At 46.1% G+C, this 19,447-nt stretch overlaps 1 protein-coding gene across 2 annotated transcripts in view; it reads right to left on the bottom strand.

The window, feature by feature from the left end:
- TSHZ2 (teashirt zinc finger homeobox 2) overlaps positions 1-19,447 on the bottom strand; it is a 250,247-nt gene that overhangs the window by 33,915 nt on the left and 196,885 nt on the right. The window contains exon 3 of one of the 2 annotated variants that reach the window (XM_033074722.1): positions 10,476-13,275. The exons of the other annotated variant lie outside the window; for it this stretch is intronic. Within the exon in view, the coding sequence (XP_032930613.1) occupies positions 13,274-13,275 (2 nt within the window). The 3' untranslated portion in view covers positions 10,476-13,273. Of the gene's footprint in view, positions 1-10,475; positions 13,276-19,447 lie in introns of those variants that run through there. 2 annotated transcript variants of the gene reach the window in all.

Genomic DNA, 19,447 nt, shown 5'->3' with positions numbered 1-19,447 from the left:
CCAGCACACCCTGCTGTGCCTGCAGAGGGAATTTGGGATGTTTATTTGGCTGTTTGGCCCTGCTGGGACAGATCTGGAGGGGGATGAGTCCCAACCCAGTGCTCTGTGTGTGAGGAATCCTCTTCATCATCATCCTCAGCACTCCACTGCTTCCCTGAACAAAGATCTTCCCAGCAGCAGAGAGGAACTGGCTGCAGCCTGCTGTTTAATGCTGAATTTTGGATTGTTTTTTTGTGTTGTTTGTTGCTGCTCTTTCCCTGAGGGCAGCCTGGGGTCTGGAGCCCAGAGAACAGCTGGGTTTGCTCTGAGCAGGCTGAGGAGCTCTGGGAGCTGGGACAGATGCTGAGGGGTTTGTTCTCCAAACATTCACCTTCCCAGGAGAAACCTTCCCAAGGAACCTCCCCCGTGCCAGAGCCCCTGGGCCAGGGGTGGTGACCCAGCCTGGCTCAGGGTGTGGGGCTCCAGCTCCCAGGGAGCTCAGCCAGGTCCTGGCAGGGACAGAGATGTGCTGGGTGTGCAGGGACAGCCTCAGCCAGGTCCTGGCAGGCACAGAGATGTGCTGGGTGTGCAGGGACAGCCTGAGCCAGGTCCTGGCAGGTACAGGGACATCCTAGGATGTGCAGGGACAGCCTCAGCCAGGTCCTGGCAGCAGGGACAGAGATGTGCTGGGTGTGCAGGGACAGCCTGAGCCAGGTCCTGGAAGGCACAGAGATGTACTGGGTGTGCAGGGACAGCCTGAGGCAGGTCCTGGCAGGCACAGTGACATCCTGGGATGTGCAGGGACAGCCTGAGCCAGGTCCTGGCAGGCACAGAGGTGTGCTGGGTGTGCAGGGACAGCCTCAGCCAGGTCCTGGCAGGGACAGAGATGTGCTGGGTGTGCAGGGACAGCCTGAGCCAGGTCCTGGCAGGCACAGTGACATCCTGGGATGTGCAGGGACAGCCTGAGCCAGGTCCTGGCAGGCACAGAGGTGTGCTGGGTGTGCAGGGACAGCCTCAGCCAGGTCCTGGCAGGCACAGAGATGTGCTGGGTGTGCAGGGACAGCCTCAGCCAGGTCCTGGCAGGCACAGAGATGTGCTGGGTGTGCAGGGACAGCCTCAGCCAGGTCCTGGCAGGCACAGAGATGTGCTGGGTGTGCAGGGACAGCCTCAGCCAGGTCCTGGCAGGCACAGAGATGTGCTGGGTGTGCAGGGACAGCCACAGCCAGGTCCTGGCAGGCACAGAGATGTGCTGGGTGTGCAGGGACAGTCTCAGCCAGGTCCTGGCAGCAGGGACAGAGATGTGCTGGATGTGCAGGGACAGCCTCAGCCAGGTCCTGGCAGCAGGCACAGTGGCACTGGGTGGCATCACCTGGACACACACACCCTGCACAGCTGGAGCAGGGGACACAGGAGCTGATCCAGGGCAGAGGAGCTCACAGGGATGAGTACCCACAGGACACCCCTGGAGCTGTCCCCAGCTCTGCCTCCCTCCGCAGGGGGTTGTGGGTGGACATTGAGGTTGTGTTTGATTTATTGATTATTTATTTGGTTCGTGGTTCTCATCCCTGGCACCACTGGGGAGAGCCTGGCAGCCCCTCCTGGCATCCATGGGTGGGTGGGATCCCCTCTCTGTCCCCCTGTGACCCCTGGAGCCCTCCCAGCCCTCCTCTGTCAGACCATTCCAAGGGAAACACTCAGCAAAGGTAGGCAGAATTAAATGTATTCCTGAATTGTTGAATAATGTAATATCCGTGTTGTACATAAAAGAATCACAAACCACCCAGCCTGATTTTCCTATGAAAACATTTAACTTTTATTAAATCAAGACAGTTTTAAGGAGCAGCAGAAAAGAAAAAAGCAAAAAACAACTGAACCAGCTTTGAAAGTTGCCCTGTAGCCAAAACATCCATCTGAGAAGCTGAAGGGTGGATTTTATTTCTTTGTTTGTTTGTTCTTCTGCTGGAGTGTATCACCAATAATTAAAAAAACAAAACAAAACAAAAAAGGGAGATGAGTGAGTTCAAACCCTTGGAATAAATTGGAGCCGCCTCTGGGAGCTGCAGGATTTGGGAATCTGTGCTGGGGGCAGCAGGGTTCTGCCATGGGGGGGTCTCTGGGGATCTCTGGAGATCCCTGCTGATCTCTGGGGAGCCTTGGGGATCCCTCTGGATCTTTTGGGATCCTTGTGGATCTCTACTGATCCTTGTGGAACTCTGGGCATCCTTGGGGATCTCTGCTGATCCTTGGGAAACTCTGAGGATCTCTTCTGATCTCTGTAGATCCTTGTGGATCCCTGCTGATCTCTGGTGATGTCTGTGGATCCCTGTGGATCTCTGGGGGCCCCTGTAGATCTCTGGGGATCCCTGTAGGTCCCTGTGTATTCCTGCTGATCTCTGTGGATCCCTGTGGATCCCTGCTGATCCCTTGTGATCTCTGTGGATCCCTGGGAATGCAGTTGGATATCTGTGGATTCCTGCTGATATCTGTGGATCCTTTTGGATCTCTGTGGATTCCTGCTGATCTCTGTGGATCCTTTTGGATCTCTGTGGATTCCTGCTGATCTCTGTGGATCCTTTTGGATGTCTGTGGATCCCTGCTGATATCTGTGGATCTCTTTGGATATCCTTGGATCCCTGTGAATATCTGTGGATCCCTGCTGATCCCTGCTGATCTCTGTGGATCCCTGTGGATCCCTGTGGATCCCTGGGCACCCCTGTGGATCTCAGGAGACCCCTGTGGATCCCTGCTGATCCCTGCTGATCTCTGTGGATCTCTGCTGATCTCTGTGGATCCTTGTGGATCTCTGAGCATTCCTGTGGATCTCAGGGCACCCCTGTGGATCCCTGTGGATCCCTGCACACCCCTGTGGATCCCTGTGGATCTCTTGGCACCCCTGTGGATCCCTGTGGGTCTCAGGGCACCCCTGTGGATCCCTGTGGGTCTCAGGGCACCCCTGTGGATCTCTGAGCACCCCTGTGGATCTCTGTGGATCCCTGTGGGTCTCAGGACACCCCTGTGGATCCCTGTGGATCTCAGGGCACCCCTGTGGATCCCTGTGCACCCCTGTGGATCTCTGTGGATCTCAGGGCACCCCTGTGGATCCCTGTGCACCCCTGTGGATCCCTGTGGATCTCAGAGCACCCCTGTGGATCCCAATCCCAGCCCCACACCCAGGGGGGGCCATAGGCAGGGGAGCCCCCCCTCCCAGCCCAGCAAATCCCAGCTCTGTGGGGCACTGAGATGTTCGGGGTCAGCGCTGAGCTGGCTGCAGGTGAGCCCCCTGCAGCAGGGGTTGGCCCTGTCCCCATAAAACATCCTGAGCCCTGCAGGGAAGGGCAGGGGAGCCTGGGCTGGAGCTCAGTCAGAGAGGCGAGACAGAGCCCAGGGGAACAGGCTGGGGGCAGCAGAGCTGGATTGGCAGGCTGCAAGATGAATGGGATGATCTAATAGTCCTTTTCCATCTCCAAGTTTTATGATTCATTTGTTATTTTAGCCATCTATATATATTTTTTATTTTACCCCAGAGGGGTTTCTTGAAATGTGTGCAATATATTCCTTTTTTAATTTTTTTTTTTTAAATCACTTAAAAAAAAAAGACAAGAGGTCAGTGTTGCAGGGACAGAGACACTGTGGGGAGTGTTCACCACGGGGATGGGATGGGTGGGACCCCCCACCCCATAAATAACCCCAGAACCAGAGAAGGGGGAGGGAAAAATTGGGACAAACCAACACAGGGCGGTGATGTTGCTTTCTCCCCCCACTTTTTGTCATTTAAGTGATTATTGCTGAAGGGAAAGGAGCCTGTGAGAAATCCTCGTGAGTTTTACTGAAACAGGCACATTCCTGTGGTTTTTTTACTCCCACAGCCTCTCCAGGTCAGTCTTTTTCTTTCTCTGCAGAGCAAGAAAAGGAAAAAAAAAAAGAAAGAAAAGAAAAACCCACACAAAAATCAATCCATCAAATGTCATTACAGATTTATTAAGCCTGATGTAGAAAGACTTTTAACAGTAACATCTTCAGAAAGCATAAAAAGAGCACTTCTGTTCAGTCTTGTGCTTTGAAAATCTAAATATATTTTTATCATATAAATAATTCTTTTCATGTTTTAAGTGCATCTGTTTTTTTTTTTTCTTTTTTTTTTCTTTTTCTCCCTTTTCAAATTTCCATTTTACAATTGGCCAAAAAAAAAAAAAAAATAAAAACCAACCCAACCCTGAAGTCTGCATTGACTGAAATGAAGCCATTTGCAAAGCTAATGATGTTGTGAAGCATGTCTGTGGTGAGCCATATCAGCTAGATTTCAGAAAGGTAGTTCAATGAGTGCAGCATTAAAATGAGGGACAGCCTCCAGCAAAATCATAATTGAACACACCCAAGTCCTTAATGTCTGCAGTTGGGTTTCCTGATGCAAATTACGATAACATTTCAGATGTGAGCAGTCGCTTTCCAGTAGCTGCAGTGGAAAAGAGACATTTTATGCCACAAAGGGAAGAATTACCATGTTTAAAAATGTAAATAATATATGTATAGAAAGCTTTTTTATGGAAATGAGGCATTCAGGATTATGTGAACAGTTTGGGCTATTTTTTTCTCCTTTTAAACACAACAGATAAAGATGTGTGATCTATTATTCAGGGCTTTAATTACAGTTCTAAAACTGCAGTGATTTTATTTAAAAAAAAAATAAAAATCCCTGGGCATAAAAAGTAATGTTTTCTGTGGGAAAGTTGAGGGATTTTTTTTTTAATACAATGTATTTACCATGGTGAAAATACAGAACAAAAAAATCACCGTTAATAGATTTCAATGCTACAAAATCATACACAGAAATACATCTTAAATGCTCTGGAATGCAGTCATCCTCCTGTAAATCAGAAAAGGCCTTAGATAAATAGGTTTGACCTGATTTAAATTTAATGAGATACATAGTCCTGATTGTTAATAATTGGTTTGGGGGAACCCAAAACAATAAAAGCAATAATCTCCTCGAGTATAAATTATACGAATTTATTTAGCAATCAACCAAAGGGAGGGAGGGGGAATAAAAAAAAAAAAAAGCCATTAACATTATCAATTTGTTTAGTTGAAGTTAGTTATAATAAGCAAATAATTGGAAGCCAAATTGCCAGGCAGGCTCGGAGAAAGTGAATATTGGGAAATGCCTGAGTGTGATGAAGCTCTGGGGCCACTAGATGGTATGGTCCTCCCAGCAGAAAGGGCTTTTTCCAGGCTAGGACCATTCATAATCATCCAAAGCAAGTGAAACATGGTTTTGATTAAAGCAGCCTGTTGGCTCAATAATCTCGGTAATTTTAAAAACATCCTTAATGTGGAAGAAGAACACTGCAATGTCAGAGATGGCCTTGGGGCCCATTATAAACAGCAACAAAATAAATAAGGAGAAGAAATGAGAGGTCATGAAAACAAAATTAAGCTAATGTTTCAAATTTTGACAATTATGAATTGTTCCTCCAAGAAGACATAAAAAAAAAATAATTCAGGCACTATTAGATAAAATACAAAGAGAATAATTGTACATGTATGAGTTTCCCATGGGAGTAAACATGCTTTAAAAGCAAAACTTGACTTAGATTTCCCCTCTTCCCCCCGCCCCCCTTTCTAGCCAGCAATTGGGCAGGACTCATGCAAACACAGACTTGCTTCTCCGAGTTCCTCCAAAAACCCCTCTCCTTTATGAGCCATTAAAAGATGATGACCGAGAAAACAAACAAACAAAAATTACAAGTGTAATTTTCTATGGAAAAAAAAAAATAATATCCCCCATTATGAACCACTTTTTTTTTCTTTTTTTTTGTAGGAAACCGAAACAAGCAAATATAACAAAATCTGTGTTCATAGCATGGCAATATAGTTAATATATACAAATATGTACAGTATAAAAATGCATCAAAGGCGCAACTTTCCATCCAAACAAGCTGCAGTGCCCGAGGAAGAGCAGCTTGGCCCCCTCCTCTCGGAGTTGCAGGCAATATGTTCTGTACAGCATGCACTGGGTACAAAAGGAGTGCAGGAGCACCGAGACATTCGCCAGGGAAAGTCACCACAGGCAGTCCTGTTTGGGCTGTTCATATAAAAAATGGGATTCATCTCGCCTTTTTTGCCGTTTGGAGTATATACATTTGATTTTAAAGAGGAATGAGCTTTTGATTCGTTATTTTTCCTTATTATTTTCGGAACAGAATGCTGACACCACGGGTCACAGGTGTAACCTGAGGATGCTGCCAACAACAAACAAATGATGAACCACAAGTGCTGGGGCACAGCAAACCCATCCAAACCCACCAGAGTGGCCAAATGTGCTCCATGACTGAAATGGGGCTGATTGCTGCTGACATGTTCCAGGTGATCAAACCCACAACAAACACACAGAGTAAAAGACCAACAAAGGATTAGGAAGAGGTGCCTGAGCACAAGACAAAAGGGCATTGTACCAGAGACACAGGACAGAGAAATACCCTGAGCCAAATAAGAGCTGTTGAGCTTGTCAGCTTTTGCAACCTGTATTGCACATTCCAGCACCTGCTGCGGGGTGAAGCCGAGATCCTGCCCTGCTCATCCTGCAGGCTCTGCTGCCAGCTGTGCCCAGCTGTTCCCAGAGGGATGCACACACACCTGGGAGCTAAACATCTGTGTGCACCTGCACATCCTCCTGCATGCACACAGCTGTGCCATTCCCAGGTGTCACCTGGACCAGTTTCCAATGGAAATATTGCCCACAGGAATCTCCCACGTTTCAGGCAGGTGTGGGATGGGTGGGGATGGGGAAAGGTTCCCTGCCTTTAACGTAGCTGCGCTTTTGCAAGATGTTATTTTCGTTTTCTTCATGAAATACTGATGGTTTCTCCCCCTGCTATCTCATCTAAGGAGTCTAATGAAAGAATTTGTTGCCTTTACTTAGATCAAAAAAGGAAAGGGAAAAAAAAAAAAAAAAAAAGTTTGCTCAGCTCGATGGTGTGAACTGAAGTGGAGCTGTGCGATCCGCCAGGATTAGTGTTTAATCTGTTGTCTCAAACAGGGCTTTTTACAAAGGCCTAAAGACATTTCATGAGCTGAGAGGGATGATGAACTGGAAGTTTATTACTCTGCAGTTAAGCCCAGTGGTACAGCAAGTTCAGTTTCAGAGATACTCTCCAAGAAAATATTGTGCAGACATTTTGGTACAAGAAATAAGTATTGTTTGAAACTTCATCTACTCTTCACATCTCTTCTGGCATAATGAGAGAAAAAAATCCACCAGTGGACTGAAGGATCCTGGGATGAAAGTGCTTGCACTGGTATAAAAGTGGTCCAGCAGAGCAAAAGGAGCTGTACCAGTATAAAGTGCTTTATAGTGATACAACTGGGGCTATTTTTACAAGCATAGTCACATTGATATTAAAGTTTTGCAATCACTTCCCTGACATAAAAACCTTCTGAAGTGCAGGAGACTTAATTTGCCTGCAGCTAGACACTGAATTTTGCTGGACTTGTTTTCAAAAATGCCTGAATTTGCTCAGAATCTGAGGTTGGGGCCACGAGGATGGCATTTGGAACTGGGCAGACAGAGGGAAAATCTGCTGGGTTTGAAAGGGTGGCTCTGGATTTACAGAGAGATAAATGCATCCAGAATCTGCCTTCTGTTTGTCAGACACTGAAATGGGAGGGAGGAGTGTGCAGGGAGGGCTGGGGGATGTGGTTCAGCACGTGTGGGGTGCAAAGGTGAGTCAGCTCCCAGTACCACTGCAAAGCCATTCCTTTATTTTCATTTTATTCTTTCAACTTCCTTCAGAAGACAACTGGACAATAAGAATTCTAAATGCTGCACGTTTTCCACTGCAGGAAATAATGAAGGAAAAAAGAAAATCCAGAAGCATTTCTGGAATAACAACTCAGAGGCTCATCAGGATCATCAACCAACAGGCTGATCTTGAATTCAGGGGCTGACAAATCAGGACCTCATTGATGAAAAGAAATTGAAATCTGCCTTTAGATGCATGTCCTTTATTATTTTGTTATGTTTAAATATGTTATGTTTTTGTTATGTTTAAATATATTACACTTGCTGTGGTCCAAACTGACACAAATGGTCAAAGGTTGGACTCAATGATCTTGGAGATCTTTCCCAAATTAAATGATTCTGTGTCATTAAAAAGGCTCTGTTTGCACCCACAATGTCCAACTCCAAACTCTTCAGCACTATTATGGAAATGTTCTTAGTTTTAGTGAAATTCAAGAATTTCTTCCTGACCATTTCCAGCTGAGGACAAGAAAATTTGTGACCTGTGGGACAAATTGTGATGGGGAGCAGGAAACCCAGTGAGGAAAACCCCAGTGTCAGTGTGTGAAACCCAAGGAGAAGCTGCTCTGGGGGCTCTTGGGTGGCCAATTCCCAGGAATTCCAGCTCCATAATTCCTGACCCAGTCCCTAGGAGCAGGAATGACACGTCAGGCTGTGCTGGGAGGAGATGGGCACAAGGCAGGAGCATTGCTCACAGCCTGGGGAGGTGGCTCTGCCGGTGCTCCTGCCTGGGGACAGATGGCCTGCAAAGCCTGCTGTAATTGCAACGTATTGATCTGGAATCTGTGATCAATACTGTCTTTATAGAGAGAATTTTAAATATAAATTGCATCGTATATCTGTGGGCGAGGACAAAAGCTCTGTGTGATGGAGATCCCGCTCTGCCAGCCCCAGAGAGACCATGGAACAGGGAGGGGACAGGGGACAGCCCAGCCAGAGCCACCTCTTCAATCTCTGCCAAAAACCAGGCTGCCATCCTCACTCCCTGGTGTCCTGAACGGCTTCAATCCCAAAACAACACCCCCAGCACCACCCTGAGTGTCTGGGATGTGACAGGAGCAGGCTCAGAGCCAGCGTCCCCTCAGCAGCTCCCACCCAAAACTCCCAAATTCCAAAATTCCTTTTTCCTGCTCACCGAGGGCTTTCCATGCAAATCCTGCTTCCCAGTGGGAACACCCCCTTCTGCTTTAGGAGCTGAACTGTGGGTATGAAGTAATCAATAAATATGGCACTTTATCAAAACATGATTAAGGAGAGAAAAAGAGGCCAAAAATTGGGGAAACAGTCCCTTCCTTCTGAATGCATGAGAGTTGACTCAATAGCCTGTAAAGCTGCCTTGGAAGGCTTCACCCCCTATCGTGCTAATATATAATTATTGATTTTTAAAATGACTTTTTATATCCTCCCTGATCTCTAAAAAAGCTAGGGAGGTCAGTCTTGTAAATAATTTTACAAGTAGGTAATAAAACCCATGATAACTTGCATTGACAAGTAATTACTGGGCAGGTTTGTTAGCAGATTCTCAAAGATTTTTTTTTTAACCCAACAATTATTATTGTACTAATGACAGTCATTTTTAAAGTTAAGTGTCCTTCTCCCTCCCAGCTGAAGTAACAAAAACCTGGAAAAAACACCTGAGACTGATCCACTGAAATTGTTACATATTAGGCCCCAAAGGGATGCTAATTGCATTTTCCTGTTTTAAAATAGAACATTTTTTTATTTTCAGATGATATGGCTTATTTTGACATGGATGGTGGCAGGAAGGGAGCTCTGGTTTCTGAATAAATCTTTCAAAGCAGCGTGCAAGGGTAACAATTCTTCCTGCTTTATTTCAGTGCAAGAGCATAAACAGCTTGGATATGTGGTGTATCAATATGCCACTTGTTAATAAGCAAGGACGTGAATCATAAATATTCGGCTGTTTGATCACCAGGCTTTTAATTAATGTTTTGATGATCTCCAATAAGAATAAAAGTCAGAACGATAGATATTGAGTAGCGGCGACAGAGAAAAGATGCAATGATTTTTTGTGTTACCTGATTTATATGACAGAAAAACTATCAACTCATCCAGTTTTGTACAGAGAGAAGAGAGGAGAGATGTACATTTTCCTTTTTTATATCGTATTGTAAAAAAAAATAAAAATAAAAATAAAAATCGCTTAATTCAAATGTGCGCCTAAAGCGTTCCCCACGGAAAAACGCTCGAGCTGTAGCACTGTGTGGTGAAGGTTTGTGGCCAGATTTTTAAACAGAGGAGCTGCTCCCACACAGTGAAGACTCCTGAGCTAAAGCTGGCCTCCCTCAGGAGCTTTGGCCTTTCCAAAATGTTCCCAAAAAATCTCCGTGTGTGCTGCGGTCACCCCGAGCTCCCAGGGTCCAGCAGAGCTGTGCTGCCAGCGCTGAGAGCTCGGGGTGCTGCAGGCTGGCCTGGACTCCAGCTCTGCTTTCTATGGGACTCCAGCTCTCCTTTCTGTGGGACCCCAGCTCTGCTTTCTGTGGGACCCCAGCTCTGCTTTTTGTGGGACCCCAGCTCTGCTTTCTATGGGACTCCAGCTCTGCTTTTAGTGGGACTCCAACTCTGCTTTTTGTGGGACTCCAGCTCTGCTTTCTATGGGACTCCAGCTCTCCTTTCTGTGGGACTCCAGCTCTCCTTTTTGTACGACTCCAGTTCTCCTTTTTGTGGGACTCCAGCTCTGCTTTTTGTGGGACTCCAGCTCTCCTTTTAGTGGGACTCCAGCTCTCCTTTTAGTGGGACCCCAGCTCTCCTTTTTGTGGGACCCCAGCTCTCCTTTGTGTGGGACCCCAGCTCTCCATTCTGTGGGACCCCAGCTCTCCTTTTTATGGGACCCCAGCTCTCCTTTTTATGGGACCCCAGCTCTCCTTTCTGTGGGATATCTCCCAACAGCTCCCATGTGGGAATTCCTGCAGCTTGGCCTTGCCTCAGGTGCAAACCCTGCATGGACAATCCCATTAAAAACCAAACTCCTGGCCATGACAGCATCACTGCTGGGAGCTTCACCTGCCAGGTGCTACCCAATATTTTTTCCCTGCATCCAAAAGCTCAGGGAAAGGAGCCACACGTGCAGTTTCTCCCAGGGGTATTTTCTACTCGTGGCACCACAGGCCCCACCTTGAGCAACTTCACCTCTAAACTCCGGCCTGGGCTGTGCAATTTAACAGCTTCTGAGGAGCTCGATGCTAATGCATTGATTTGGCTGTAATAGAATTTTGTTGTCAATGGCCAGTGCTCAGCACGGCGCAGGCTTCAATCTTAACCCATCTGAAGGCTCTGCTCGTTTCCAGTTGAGCTCCGTTCATTTCCAGTTGAATAGGTTAAGCAAAGACAGACCTCACTGTTCTCAATTCACTTTATGATCCTCCCATCATAAAAAATAATATCAGCACCTTGCTTTTCATGTCAGAACTACATTTGAGCTGCTATTCCCTATGCCCATGAGTAAATCCCATAAAAGCCGCCCCGTTGTACTGTCGCTATTTTTCCTTGTGGATGATTGATTGATGGATGAGTGCTGACACTTCAATGAAGCTATTTCGACTGCCATCTCAATCCGATGATGTGAGGGGTATATTTTCTGTCCATGCCTCATTACTTCAGAATGACATTCCTGGAACTTCATTTACTTTTTCCCTCCTTCCCTCAAGCGCCATATTTTTTCCCATCTAGGTTATGCATGCCATAAAAAAAGCAATTTGCTATTATATGTGGCATAAGGGCAACACTTTCCCTAGGAGGTAAATAAGAAGGGCCTTTTTTTCTCCTCCATGTTGAGTTTAGGGATCATGTCAAAATTTCCAGTGCCAAAACAGGCCCTTCTGCACAGGCCACAGGGAGTGCAGGGAACAGATTTAGTCTGATTTTGTGACTGCTACACTTCAATTATATCCTTGAACATCGCAAACAAAACAACAGGAAAGGACACCCCAAAGCCCTTTCTGATTTGAGAAAGAGCCTCTTCTCCACTTGTGCCTCGCATACTTTGAATATTTCATTTGCCACGGAATAGCGATTTACAACTCGATCCAGACTTATTTTTCCTTGGAGAATAGGGGAAGTTCATCGTTAAATGCAGAGATGGATTTGTCTACTGGAGGTTGTTTTCTCTGAGCTGCGCCTGGATTTCCAGGCAGTGCACTAGGAACAGTGGGACTCGTGACATTGGCATATCCTGGCAGATTCTGGGAGTTGACTTGGGACCCGATTTTAATCTGTGTAATACAGTATTCCCGTTAATAATAATGTATAATTAAGACATCCGTTAAAAATCCATAACGTTAATTTAATGGAGAAAATCTAATACAGCTCTATTGGAATTTTTACGTTAAATTAACTTTAACGGGCTTTTAATGGATGTCTTAATTAGATCTCATTATTAACGTGAATATTCCACAAATTAAAATCGGGGCCTCGAAGTGTTAATGAAAAAAGTTGCAAGCACAAATTTGAAATTGCCATTTTTGTAGCCCCCTTCTCCCAGGTCACTGGGCCAGGCAGAGCTCGGACACCAGATTCTGATCCCAGCTTTGGTGGCACAAACCCAAAGTCACTCTGTTGACCAGGACAGAGTTTCAGATTTACACTCACCTCACTGAGAAAGGAGTTCTGTTTTTATTCTTTTATATCTATATATAGATATTTACATAGTGATATTTATATATAGATATATCTATATTTATATAATGTTCAATAATCTAACAATAGTACTTTTGTTTAAAAATCCCTCCATCCCATATGTCTCATCATAAACCGTAATGGAGATTTAAATATATATATATATCTGAGGAATAAAACAAACTGAAAATAATCCATTTCAAACAAATCTTTGGCAGCAACATGGTTAAGCATAACTATTTGAACAACTTGCACAGAAGATTAACATTGTTCAGAGGTTTTTTGGCTCAGAATCTGTTTCAACTTAATAATTCTTGTACTTACTGTGATGTATTGATCCCTAGTGCAATGACTGGATTGGGCAACCCAGGTGCAACAGTAATAGCTGCACAGAATAGAAACATTTCCTTTAGACAAACTATCCCAAAGGGGTTATAAATAGGAAATGGACATTACCATGAAAAGTAAAGCTTCCAATGTGACTGCATCTTGTGTAGCACACTTGGACATTAAACTATGAAGAATTTTTTTTTTTCCTGTCAAGTGTTACAAATTGACGAAATAAGTACATCAATGTTCTCAGTCATTATCTTACTTCAGTGGCACTTTGTTTTAGTGACAGCAAAAAGGGACAGTGGAGACCAGACAGCCCCAGTGCAGTTTATCAATGAAAATCTAATATCGTCCATAAGCAGGGGAGTGGAAATCAATACTTCATTACCAAATTGTTAGTGAGGATGAAGAAGAATAGCAGGAGTTTTTTGGCAGCCTCCTCGGTCCGGGTTGCTGTGAGTTCAATGTCAGGGCCGTGGCGAGCGGGGCCGGGCGGAGCTGGGCTGGACAGCTGGACTAAGGCATTCGTCCTGCAAGGACAACAACAACAACAACACAGCCACAGTTACAGTCTGGTCACTGCCACTGCCCTGGCTGGCCACTCCCAGCCCTGGGGATGTCTGCAGTGAGCTCTGCTCTGGTTTGTGCACCCACAACACCCAAACATGGATGGAATTCTGGCTCCACAGCCTTGCAGGGATCACAGGGAGCTCCAGCTCACTGAGCCCCTGATTCTGCTTCTCCCCCCTAAACTTGGAGCTCCTTCCTGCAGCCAGCCAAGAACACACTCCAAAATCCTCATGGAGAGTTGGACATCTCTACCCACACAAAATCTGATGAGCCCACTATTCCTGTGTTATTCTGCTCTCTGTGGCACCTCCCCAGCACTCAAAGCCATCTTCCAATGGACCTTTTCCATCCTGCAGCTGCTAAAAGTGCTAAGTAACTCAAGTTGTGGAGCTGCTGCTGCACAGAGACAGAAGGGGATTGTTTTATTTAATTTCAAGATGTGGGTTTAAAAGTTCAGCCCAAAGTTGGGTTCTGCTTTGCTTATAACCTGGGAGAAAGATACTGAGGAAACCAGTAGAAAAAAAAACCTGGAAAAATAGGGTGAGAAATGAGGCAGGCAATAGGTAGAGTGAAAGTCAATCTGGAGTGAGCACAGAGGAAAAACAGAGCAGCAGTGGGCAAAGAGAAATATGTTACTGAAAAATATATTATCTGTTCAAGGCCATGGATATTTCAGCAAACACAACTCAAATCCTGCAGTGTGTTCTCTGTGTTCTGGCTAAATCAACTGGAAATTCAGTAGCAGCTTTATTTAAAGTAAAATAAACTCAGCTTTTCAAAAAATTCCATATGAAAACAAAAAAGTCCATTGACTTCATGCTAGTTAGTTTATAGTTTGGTTTGGTTTACAATATCTTCACCTTTTCAGTTTTCACAGTGATGCTGAGTTTTGCATTGGCAACCCAGACCTACTGTGGAGAAACTGTTGGAAGGGAAGAGGAGGTTTTGGCAGCTGAATGCAGAGACTTTTGGCAACTGAGGGTGCATGGAAGTCAGTTTGAAATTGTGGTGAATACCTTGGATCATTATTCCCACTTAAAAGATATTAAAAGCAATCCTTGTTGACGCTTGGAGATGTTGCCTTTAGGTTTCAGGGGTAACTCTCCAGAGCAATTCTCACTTTGCAAAGCTATTTTTTTTCACTGCAAAAGGGCAGAGCTGTGCCAGTTTATACCCTGCTCAAATCTCACAGAAATCCAGAAGCATTTCTGCTGTAGGGCCTGGAGCTGACACACAGCAACGCTGTGTCCAAATTCTCACTGTGGAATCACCTCTGCAAATGATGGGACATTGGGTTTTCCCTTCCAAGAGGTTTCCAGGATGGAAAACCCCCTGTGACATCTCCCCTGAGTGGGACACACTGCAGCCCTGCCTCCCTTGGGGACGTGGGACACAGGTGAGGACAGTGGTGACTCTTCACGAGCCCTGCCTCCAGAACATCATTAGCATAATTAAACCAAATTAGTGTCACTGAAAGTGCTAAATCTCAGAAGGAGTCTTGAAGATTCTACAGAGCACTGCTTCCCTGCCAGTGGGAAATATTTATAAAAGCCTGGATGGGAAAAATGGAAAGCCAAACTCCTGCCTCCTTCTCTTTGTGTGCTGAGAATTTTAACCAGCATAGCAACATTCCTGGTCACTGCCCTGTCACAGAACAGCACTGAGGACACTGTCAGCCCTGGGCAGAGGCACACTGGTCACAAGGAAAGTCCACGAGAAACTCTTGTGGCAACAAATAAACTTTTGAGGCTCAGTGTCCATGTACTTGACTAATGGTAACATCTGTGCACAAGTCAAATCAATTGGGGCTTGGCATTGATTTCCATGGGATAAGTACTTCACCCCTAAGGTCCTTTGGCCAACTGAAGTCTCCATCCTTGTGGGTTTTGTTGCTTTTTTTTTTTTCCTTTTTTTTTATTGATACCACTGCAGGCTGGGACAGGACTTTGGGAAATTAATTAGTGTGAGCCCTGATCAATAAAGGTCATAGTTTATGTATTTCATTATCAAGTCTGTAAGAGATTCAGGGAGTTTGTGGAGAGTTTGTCACCTGCAGTCTGCACATGCCAACAGCCCTTGATGGGCAGAGTCTGGGGCTCCCTGGGCATTTGCTGAAAGGCAGCACACCCAGTGCCATAAAGAAAACTCCACCATTTAAATCCTGTTCTGAAAACATGGCTGAGGGTGTTCATTATCCTGATGTCTTGTACAGCATATGTGAAATATCAGTTGCAGATGCTGAAGCTTTCATTTTATTTAACACTAATTATCGAGCCATCAACAGATGCAAAAAGTCGTCTCTGTTTGAACGGGGATGTGTCAGGACTCAGCATTCCCCTCAGAGCCTCCTTCCCTCTCCTTGTCCATGGCACAGCTTCCCTCTGCTCCTCCTGCCCTGCCAGCAGCTGTGGAACCCCTGAGCTGGAGCTCTCAGAGCCCCAGAGAGCTGCCAAGGGTGTGCCAGCAGCTCGTGGCACGCCAGCCTGTGCTGGTGACAGGGCCAGGGCCAGCTGAGCTGGGCCACCAGCTCACACAGCATGGCCAGCTCGCCTCCCACACCCCAGGGCTCCTCTGCCCCCTCCAGGGTCCCCTTTTCTCCATGGTCAAAACCTCCTGGGGGTTGCCTGCTCGTGGGATGGTTCTCAAGTCACGGAATCCCAGCCTGGGTTGGGTTGCAGGGACCTTAAATCTCATCTTGTTCCTCCCTTGCACACCCCACACTGTCCCAGGCTGCTCCAAACCCCATCCAGCCTGGCCTTGGGCAGTGCCAGGGATCAGGGACAGCCACAGCTTCCCTGGGCACCCTGTGCCAGCCCTGCCCAGCCTCACAGGGAGAGATTTCTTCCTGATATCCAACCTAAATGTCCCCTTTTCAGTCTGAAGCTATTGTCCTTGTGCTGTCACTCCAGTCCTTGTCCTGGAAGGGGCTCTGAGGTCCTTCCAGAATCTCAAGTCCTTTTCTTGGGGATTGCTGTCACCAATTTGATTTTTGGGTCCTGCCACCCCTTCAGTGTCCCGGTGTGAGGTGGGATGGAGCTCCAGAGCCAGGCAGATGACAGCAACTTTGTGTGTTCATGACTTCTCTGGATTTCCACATCTTTGCCAATACCATTTTACCAGCTCCTATTTATGCAATGGGATAACAAAAATGACAATATTCCTCTGTGATCCACCCACTGCAGTCCATGGGAGCCTGTGGATCAAAACTTTTCCAGGCTGCAGCTGTACCTATCACAATAAATTGCAGGACTCTTTAAAGGCCACATAGAAAGACACAGACAGGCCCTTTGTGGTTACCAAACATGTTATCTCTAGATGTCATTTTTGACCTACTTTTGCTAGATTTTTTGCAGCAGCACAAAATCTGTTCCTTAAAGAACCATGCCACGTGCACAGTACCTAGAAAGGGGGAAACAGCAAATCTGGATGTATTTTATTTCATTTAGGACTCCTCTCACCATGAATTACAACGTTACAGGCTCTAAACGCCTTCTCGTTACCCATAATTATAACTAAAATTATATCAATCTAAACAGTAACTGCTGGAATGATTCATCCTGATGGGGAGGAGCACGCTCCCTGCAGCTCTGCCTGCCCATCCATTTTAAAGCCTGGTGGCACGAATGGCTTTCCAGAAGGTCATTTAACAGCACATTAAATAAATAAACAGAACATATTTGTTTCAGCAAACACACTCTAATAGGATGGGAAAACATTTTGGGAGAGGTGGGAATAACAAAGAAAAGTTTGAGCTCTCACCTTGCTGAGAGTGCCCAGCCCAAGGCAGCAGAGAGGTTCAGGAGCTGGATATTGGTGACATTGGTGACATTGGTGACACTGGTGGGCTGTGGGACCCTGCAGTGTGCAGGACATCAGGGATTGTCCCTCTGGGAGCCACCAGCCTTTGTGTGTTCACCCTCAGCCACCCTGAGAGGGGAGTGTGGAAAACATTTCTGACCTGAGCTCGTGAGAGCCAGACAGGGGAAATGTGGGGTCCAGTGTCTCTGGGCTGTGTCTGCCTGAACACAGAATTGATTGCTGGAACACCCAGCAGGAAGAATTCAGACCCCTTGCCTGGGATGATGCTTTTTTTCCTGGTTTTTTTGGGCGATCCAGAGCTTTGCAGGGAGCTGGAGCAGCAATGGTGCAGGAGGGACAAGGAGCTCAGACCTGAAGGGAGCCAAGGAGAAAATGGGAGAGACAATTTCCAAAGACCTGGAGTGACAGGACAAGGGGGAATGGCTGCTTCAAACTGACAGAGAGGAGATTTGGGCTGGATATTGGGAAAATCTTCCTTGTGAGTGTGGGGAGATGCTGCCCTGGGCTGCTGTGGGTGAGTCAGACAAAAAACTTGGGCTCCCTGTGGTTCCAGATGGAATCCTGGGCTGCTGGGAAGAGAGGGATTTGTGCCACTTGTGTTGGGAAAAGCCAGGATTTCACCCCTGAGCCCTGCCTGAGCCTGGAGGTGACACAGAGCACAAAGGTGTGACATTCACCTGGTCCCCATTGCTTCTGCACACAGAGCCCAGTGCAGGGGTGCCTGGAAGAATCACAGACTTGGGAAAAAAAAAAAAAAAATTACAGGGAGCATTTAAAGTCTATTTCTTCCTATAAATAAAGTATATCAAACCAAATCACAATGTATTTGGGAGCACATGTTATTGACAGCCTATTCTTGGAGGGGGGGAAAAAAGTGGATTTTTTGGCAAAGTCTCCTAAAGATTAAATTGTTCATTGTACAGGGCACCATCTGCCCTTGGAGAGAGATTTAGTTGATGGCAGCTGCAACCAAAGTGTGGAAGATAAAGCTGAATTTCTGGTTTCTTTTCAACTAGCAACTGTCATTACAGGTCACATGCAAACTGTGCCATTTTCTGTGACAAGCAGGTTCTGCAGGATTGGGTGCTCGCTGCATTTTAAAGTGCCACCTGTAAGGATCCCAGCCCAGAAACAGCTTTTGGAGCACACCTTGCAGAACGTGAATTCACAGCAGAGAAGGCAGAGCACTGATGGACCAACCACCTGCACAGGGGCTGGGTGCTCCAGAGCCAGGGGCACAGGGTGGGGAGCAGGAGGAGCTCTTGGGACACCCAAAGGTGATCCCTCCATTCATGGGGGTCTTGAACAGGCTGAATTTCCTGCAAATGTTCACTCAACTGCTGCATAATCCACAACTGCCTCCCTGCTTTCCTTGGGGTGTAATTCCCCCTGAGATTAAACCCCACATTTTAAGTTCCTAAGTCACCAAACCAGAGGCTGGGGTGGGTGGGTTTTCTCTCAGCCCCACCTCTGAGCTACTGAAACATCTCCATTCCCTGCAGCAAAGGCCATTTGGCACTGGGGAAATGCTGATCTGTCTCTGCACTCTGAGTCACTCAAACATCACACAAACCTCGTCCTGGCTCCAGCAAACCCCTCCAGGAGGGAATTTGTACCTCCCCCCTCTCTGCTGAGCACTTTCACAGGAGAATGATGTTCCCTTTCTCCTTGGAACAAAACGGGAGGGGAAAAGTTAAGAGCGCACTGGTAGATTTTATTAGGACTAAGAAACAAAGCAAGACAAAAAAGCAAACCCAAAGCTCTTCCCTTTCATCCCTGCCTTGCTATGAAAATGCCTTCATATTTGCAGGCTTGCTGACAATATTTCAGGATGGTACATCACACACCGTCTCGTCTGGAACAGCAGACATTGTCAGTGCTGGGAGACAACCACTCTCTGGTTTGTACTTCACAAAGATCCTCTATAAAGCATTGCTATAGAGGAGAAAAAAAAAAAAAAATTGAAATCCGTGAGTCTCTCAGCCTTTCAGACAAGGATGAGTTCTGGTTAATTTTTTTTGTGATGCTTTCCACGTTTTCTGCAAGGAGAAACAACAGCTACCATTGCCTTAAGACAGACTGAACTAGTTGTCACATGCCTAGATATGAAATTCTTTTCTTCATGTATAAGAATTTGCAGGACATAAATTTCTTGTTCTTAAGTTTATTCTGTTCAGTTTAACTTGTTGGTCTTCCCTCCCATTTTACCACAGTAGAAGGGATCATGATTGGAAATAGAAAATGCTACCCTTGGTAGCTCTTAAGCCAGTCTGCTGTGATTAAATCCATTCTTTTGGATAATAAGATTATTTA

This window comes from Catharus ustulatus, chromosome 17, assembly GCF_009819885.2.
Source record: "Catharus ustulatus isolate bCatUst1 chromosome 17, bCatUst1.pri.v2, whole genome shotgun sequence".
Taxonomy (NCBI): Eukaryota; Metazoa; Chordata; class Aves; order Passeriformes; family Turdidae; genus Catharus; species Catharus ustulatus.
Note: the sequence above shows the minus strand (reverse complement) of the source record. Positions and strands in the feature narration are given on the sequence as shown.